The 7,636-nt window shown below is 38.6% G+C and overlaps 1 protein-coding gene across 1 annotated transcript; it reads left to right on the top strand.

Annotated features, from left to right (window-relative positions):
- Positions 1 to 2,081: 2,081 nt before the first annotated feature.
- On the top strand, positions 2,082 to 6,836 carry LOC116268658 (telomere repeats-binding bouquet formation protein 2; the record flags this gene model as incomplete). Its single annotated transcript, XM_031661450.1, has 4 exons — positions 2,082 to 2,169; positions 2,283 to 2,364; positions 3,709 to 3,848; positions 6,775 to 6,836. Coding segments are annotated over exons 1-4 (348 nt in total), but the record flags the coding sequence as incomplete, so codon positions are not given.
- Between the last annotated feature and the right edge of the window lie 800 nt (positions 6,837 to 7,636).

Here is a 7,636-nt window from a genome sequence, read left to right as displayed (position 1 = left end):
AACAATGGAATAAACTAATAAGAGATAATATTTAAAAGTATGTTGCGAGAAATTTTTGCTGAAATAAACTTGAGGCAACTGAGTATTTGGGAAAATTCTCCTGAAACAGTAAACTTTAAGTCATAAGCTAGTAAAATCATTAGCCTTTATAGATTTTGAAGGAAACAATATTGACAAGAATGCACATTGAAACTTGTTATGGCTAAAAACAAATATATCCATGTAACTATGCATGTATTAGGATAAAAAAGGTGAAGAATAGTTTACAAGTGTGAAGGGCACATGAAGTAAAATGGGACATTTAAAGATAAACTCTTCCTGATCTTCAAGAGAAAAGATCACACAAAACACCTTTTTTTTTTTTTTTTTTTTTTTTTGAGATAGAGTCTTGCTCTCTCGCCCAGGCTGTAGTAGTGCAGTGGCACGATCTCGGCTCACTGAAACCTCCACCTCCCGGATTCAAGTGATTCTCCTGCCTCAGTCTCCCAAGTAGCTGGGATCAAAGGCATGTGTTACCACACTCAAATAATTTTTATATTTTTAGTAGAGACAGCATTTCACCATGTTGCCAGGCTAGTCTCAAACTCCAGAAATCAATAACAACTAGATAACTAGAAAATCATATGTACTTGGAGATTTAAACACATTTTGCATAATCCACTAGTCATAACACTCATATGGGAAATCTGAAAATACTTTGAATTGACCAATAATAAAAAGACATCTCAAAAACATGTGGCACAGATTTCAAAGGAAATTTACAGCTTTATATGCACATATTAGAAAAATAAAGGATGAAAAACAATCATCCAGTTCAAGAAATTAGAAAAAGAACAGCATTTTTTTTTTTTTTTTTTTTTTTTAGATGGAGTGTTGTTCTGTCACCCAGGCTGGAGTGCAGTGGTGTGATCTCAGCTCACTGCGACCTCTGCCTCCTGGGCTTAAGCAATTCTCCTGCCTCAGCCTCCCTAGTAGCTGGGATTACAGGCATGCGCCACCACAGATGGCTATTTTTTGTATTTTTAGTAGAGACAGGGTTTCACCATGTTGGCCAGGCTGGTCTCGAACTCCTGACCTCAGGTGATCCGCCCACCTCGGCCTCCCAAAGTGCTGGGATTACAGGCATGAGCCACTGTGCCCAGCCTAAGAACAGCAATTTTAAACAAAGAAAAATGGAAGGAAATTATAAAAAGCTAAAATTAATTATATACAAAAGAAATATATAAAGAGAATATCAATAAAACCAGAAGTATGTTCTTTGAAAAGACTAATACAATTGACAAAGTTCTAATGAGACTAGGAAATAAAAAAAGGGAAGGCACAAATAACCAGAATGAGAAATGAAAAAAAATTGTCAGAGAGGTGACTAAAGTAGGAGGAAAAATTTAAAAACAAGAAAAACAAAAAGAAAAAAAAAGAACCATGACTAGAGCTCTCACAGATATTTAAAAAGATAGTAAAAGATTTTATGGACAACTTTATATAAACAATTTTTTAATATTTAAAGGAACACAATACTAGAAAAATATAACTACTTATCACAACTATTGTAAGAGGTGGAAAACTGTAAAAGGAAAACAATTTTGAGTAAAACAGAAATTTGAACACTGGTGATATTTGACTATATTAAAGAACTATCTTTTAAGTGTGATGATGGTGTCGCGGTTGTGTGTGTGTTTTTTAAGTCCTCACTTTTAAGGGATTCAAAGTGAAACGTTTATAGATGAAATGATGAAATGAATTTTGCTTCAAAAATAATACTTGATGCTGCAGACTCTGCCCTATGCCTGTACATACACAGCATGGTAACTTTGTTAATATTTAGGGTTAACACTCGCCACCTCAAAATTTAAAACAAAGTCAACCAAACAACAAAAAACCCTCACCAACTCGAGTCGCTCTCCTCCTCTTATCCGGGCAAGGCTGAGAGGCCCCTAAGTGATCCGGATAAGCAATCAGAGACCGTCCCTCACCTGGGGGCCTCAGGCCTTTCCCGGCCGTTTCTCTTGGGAACCAATCATTGAGCTTGGCGTTGGACCTGGAACCAATCAGGGATCTCAGCTCTGGGGCCTCCTCTCTCACGTCCGCGCAGGCTTGGCGACGCCATGTTTCAAGGGCAGCGCGGTTGGTTTTGCCGCAGCGTTAGCCGGGATCTGAGGCAATTCTGGGGTAGGAAGCTGAGTGGAAGCAGCGGGTTAGGTGGTGAGGGGAGCATCCTCCTCTCTCTGATGCTTTGGGTCCAGGGTGCTTGATAGGTTTACCCCGTGCTCTTACCTCCACAGTGGCTGAAGGGGGGACGATCAGTGACCCGCGAGCCGCCGACTTCTTGTTCAGCTGTGATGCCTCGCACCCAGACACGCTGAGGTACTGAGGGCCACCTGGCAGCGCCACTTACGTTAGGATGAGCCGGGAGTTAGGGAAGGAAGTTGCAGCCCACTAATACTGATGAGGCGGGGCGCCGTGGCGGACACCTATAATCCCAGCTGCTCGGGAGACTGAAGCAGGAGAATTACTTGAACTCGGGAGGCAGAGGTTGCAGTGAGCCAAGATCGCACTCCAGCCTGGGTGACAGAGCAAGATTCCATCTCAAAAATTAATAAGATAATAAAATTTTAAAAAAATAATATTGACGATAGGGTGAGGCTGGAAAAGGGCAAGTTTTCAGTCCTAGATTTGAGGGAAAGAAATAGACAACCACCTTTCCTGTCTGCTGCAGTGTCACAGGCTTCTCCCTGGTCCTCAGGCCGCTTCCTGAATTCCAAGTGTGTGTTTCCAGCTGCCACTTCTACACCTGCGTGTGGCGCCTTGAAGGCCCCTGATATTCAATGTCTAAATCAAATCTTATATCACTTCATACCTGCGCCAAGGCCTGTATTCTCCAAAATTTTGAATAACAACCCTACGCCATGAGACAGTCAGTGGCCGAATACCATGAATTAGATCCCTGTAATTGTTCTTTATCCTCACTGCCACTAACTTAGTAGCACCTTAATTCCCTTTTGGACGGGACTATCAAAATAACTTCCTAAACTGTTACTGTGCCTCGAATCTGTTCCCTGAGATCCCCCTTCGCAGGGCTGCAGATTTTGTTTACAAACCAGACATCAGATCAGGGCCCTACCACATCCTCCTTTCCCCACTCCCCCCTCCACCCACCGATTTCCTACAGATTTAGATCGTGTCTGTGCCTACCTTGTTTATTTCCCAGTTTTTCTCCCGCCTTCCGTAGCCCAGTCAACCCGAACTGCCATTATTGTGCCTTCACGCATGCCTTTTTCTTGTAATGCTCTTCTTATCTCCACCTGTAGAAAAGATGTTGCTTTCTGTATGTGAAGGTTTTTCTGACTGCATGAGCGCTCCTCACCTCAGGATTAATTGATCCCTATTTATAGCAATGACCATGGATAAGACCCATAGGCTGCTAGCTCAATCCACTGTTGATGCCTAGTAAACACGACTGTTTTAGATCAAGTTTTCTAATTCATATGGTCATTAACCAACCCTGTAAAGCTGAGATGTGCCAGATATAGGCCCCCAGAAAGTAGTATCTTATGCCATACATTTTTCCTTCCTTGCCAGAAAAGGACACATAGATGTATGCATCAATGTAGTCGTCTCCCTACTTCCAGTTATTTATTTATTCTTTTGAAAGGTTGAATACATTCTTGTTTGTTTCATAACCTAAAATATTTCCTTTCTTTCTCCTAGAATATATCAGAGCCTTGATTACATAGAAGATAATGCTACAGTTTTTCATGCCTACTATCTCTCTGCAGTAGCTAATGCCGAAATAAAAACCTCGGTGGCTTTGGGTCATTTCATTCTTCCTCCTGCTTGCCTGCATGAAGGTTAGCAAAGATCATTCAGCCAATCCCTGTCAGACAGTCAAATCCGGCTAATCTCTGTGAAACAGCCAAATTCAACTGTACTTATTTTGTTCTCAGTCACATATTTTTAAATTTTGTATCTATTTAACATAAGTGGAAAAAGCATGGACTTTGGATCAATTTGCCTTGAGTGTATATCCTGACTTTGTTTATGTATTGTTTATTCATATTCATTGAGCTCTTCTTGTGTGCCAGGTTGCAACCTGGGTAGGTGCTGGGGATTCAATGGAGAGACAGACAGACGCAGATCTTTCCTTCACAGGCTAGAGTCTAATGCTTACTAGTTTTGTGATCTTTTAACAAGTTACTTCTCTGAAGTTGTTTTGAGGATAAAATGAGATAATAGGCCTGGTGCGGTAGGGCATGCCTGTAATCCCAGCACTTTGGGAAACTGAGGCAAGCAGATCACTTGAACCCAGGAGTTCAAGACTAGCCTGGGCAACAGGGTAACATGGTGAGATCCTGTCTTTATTTATTTTAATAATTTCCAATTATTTTTAAAAATAAGATAATGTTTTAAGGTGTCTGATGTGGTGAGCATTTAATAGATGTGTTCTTTGCTAGTTTTGAATTTCTTCATTATTTTCCTAATTTTTTCTTCTGATATTTAAAGATTGGTTATGATAATAAACCCATGTATTTGTATTTTTTAAAATACACTTGAAAGCACTTTCACATCAATTTTTTCAGCACCCCTAGAAAATACGATGGAGAAGTAAATCAACTGCTTCTGAGATTGGTTCTTTTAGTTTTCTCTGCTTGGAACACCCTTTCTTATCCTACCCAAATCCTGCCTATTTTTTCTGGGCTAACTTTATTATTATTATTATTATTATTATTTTGAGATGGAATCTTGCTCTGTCGTCCAAGCTGGAGTGCAGTGGTGTGATCTCAGCTCACTGCAACCTCCACCTCCTGGGTTCAAGTGATTCTCCTGCCTCCGCCTCTTGAGTAGCTGGGACTACAGGCACTCACCACCACACCTGGCGAATTTTTATATTTTTAGTAGAGATGGGGTTTCACCATGTTGGCCGGGCTGGTCTTGAACTCCTGACCTCAAGTGATCTGCCCACCTCAGCCCCCCAAAGTGGTTGGAATACAGGCGTGAGCCACTGCGGCTGGCCTTGGCTAACTTTACCCCATTGATAGGTTTTGTATTATTACCCAATTCTTGATATGTAGCTTGCCTATCCAATAGATATCTGTTCATCTCCAAAAAGACAGATTGAAGCTGAGTACATATTCCCAGTGAGGAGAGTATTAAAAAGAAAAGAAAACAAATAACTTAAAAATTATTTCTATAAAAGAGCCATTAGAAACCCCAGAGATTTGGTTCCTTCCATAGTCAATGTCCTGGTGAAACCTACTTATAACACTAAATTGTTCTAAGTGGTTACACAAATTGATTAATGACTGGATAGGGGAATTGATTTTTAAAACTACTTGTGCCAATCAGTGAATACCCACCTTCAAGGAGCTTATCTTGTAGAATGGCTGTGATTTAATTTATCACTCCTATTTACTTACATGATTTTAAACTATCACTCCTATTCTGCCTTTGAGTTTAGCATCTTATATTAACATGTATTTAAATTTTCAAAAATCTGTTTTAAATGAAAACGTGCTTCTTTTTAAAAATTAAAAGCATACCTTTTTTAATCTGCCTATTGTCTAGTAGAAGCGTGAGATGCAAATGTGAGCCACATATGAATTTTACATTTTCTAGTAGCCACATTAATAAGAATAAAAAATAGCTGGGTAAGGTGGCATGCACCTATAATCCCAGTTACTCTAGAGGCTGAGGTGGGAGGATCCCTTGAACCCTCGAATTTGAGGCTGCAGTGCACCAGTATCACCCCTGTGAATAGCCACTGCATTCCAGCCTAGGCAACATAGTGAGACCCCCTTCTCTAAAAAACTTAATTACATAATTAACTGAGTATAATTAATTTTAGGAATGTATTTTATTTAACCTAATACATCTAAAATATTATCATTTCAATATATAATCTATAAAAATTGAGATACCCTACATTCTTTTTTTGATACTAAGTCTTCAAAATCCTGTATTTATTTTATACTCACAGCACCTCTCATTTTGGATTAACCACACATTTCCAGTGCTCAGTACCTACATGTAGCTAGTGGCTGCCATACTGGACAGCAAAAGTCTAGAGTAATACCACCTTTTTTGTCCTTTTGGCTACTGCGAAAACTTTTGAGATCATTGAGTTTGGATGATGACATTGTCCTTTGACATGTGGACCATTGTAGAATTCCTGTACTACCATGTTAACTAGACATATTGTTCATCCACCCTTCTTTTATATCTATATAGGTATCAATATCCATAGTATAGACATTAGATATACATCTAATATATCTAATGCATTATATAGATACATATGCATTATTATATATAGATATATCTATATATGCAGATGTATATCTATATATGTATACATATATACATCTAATGTATAGCTAATGATACAGATATAGATACTGATATATATCTAATGTATATGTAGATACAAATATAGATATAAGAGTGGATGAACATACCTCAATGATATATATATACACACACACACATACACACATCTAATGTATATAGAGATACAAATATAGATGTAGATATATTCTAGCAGGAAAAGTCTACAACAATGATTAGCAAAGTGTATTAGAATCATCTGGAGAGTTTCTTAGAAAAGCAAATTCCAGAGCTCCTCCTCAAAGATCTGATTCAATAGGAATCTGCATTTTAACAAGTGTGTTATGTGATTTTGTTGAAAATAGAATAACACTGGCCTAGAAATTTCAGACTTTAAGCAAAATTCGGAAGGTTTAAAAATAAACAGTATTGGATTTGTTTTTCTCATCACAGAAATAAGAAGAAAAATTGGTAGTTTTATTTGGGAACAAGACCAACATTTTCTGATAGAAAAGGTAAGAGTAAATTAAGGTACTTGTTTAGAATCGACAGTTTCACATTTTCTGAAAGCGAAGTTATCTTAAAATGTTTACTTGTGACGTGTTAGCACCAGTGAGTCAGATTAAGAGATTTATTTATTTATTTATTTATTTATTTATTTCGAGACGGAGTCTCACTCTGTCTCCCAGGCTGGAGTGTAGCAACGCGATCTCGGCTCACTGCAACCTTTGCCTTCCGGGTTCAAGCGATTCTCCTGCCTCAGCCTCCCAAGTAGCTGGTATTACAGGCATGTGCCACCGTGCCCGGCTAATTTTTGTATTTTTAGTAGAGACAGGGTTTCACCATGTTGGCCAGGCTGATCTCGAACTCCAGGCCTCAAGTGATCCTCTCACCTTGGCCTCCCAAAGTGCTGGGATTACAGGCGTGAGCCACTGTGTCTGGCCCAGATTAAGAAATTTAAACGGCATGCTGTTATTGAATATTATTTGATGCAACTTTGTTTTATAGTAGTACATTAGTAGTGTTGAGGTTATTTTGTATAAATAAAATTATTCCCATAAGAAACTTGAAAATTTGCTTCTGTTAGTAATAAGAAGAGAATAATCGGTGCATAGTATTTACGAGTTCTTTACTACCGGTGTAGATTCTGATTGGTTAATTTCTGTGATGTGCTGCTGTTTGTTCAATGTTTTGGATAACACCCCTCAATAAATGTGTACAAGAGTCTGTCTGAACCTATTCTGGTTTGGGGGTTGCCTGATTAACCAAAAAAAGAAAAAAAATGTGTACAATACTGGAAAAGTAGCTGTTTTGT

Source organism: Papio anubis, unplaced genomic scaffold, assembly GCF_008728515.1.
Source record: "Papio anubis isolate 15944 unplaced genomic scaffold, Panubis1.0 scaffold1589, whole genome shotgun sequence".
In the NCBI taxonomy this organism is placed as follows: domain Eukaryota; kingdom Metazoa; phylum Chordata; class Mammalia; order Primates; family Cercopithecidae; genus Papio; species Papio anubis.
Note: the sequence above shows the minus strand (reverse complement) of the source record. Positions and strands in the feature narration are given on the sequence as shown.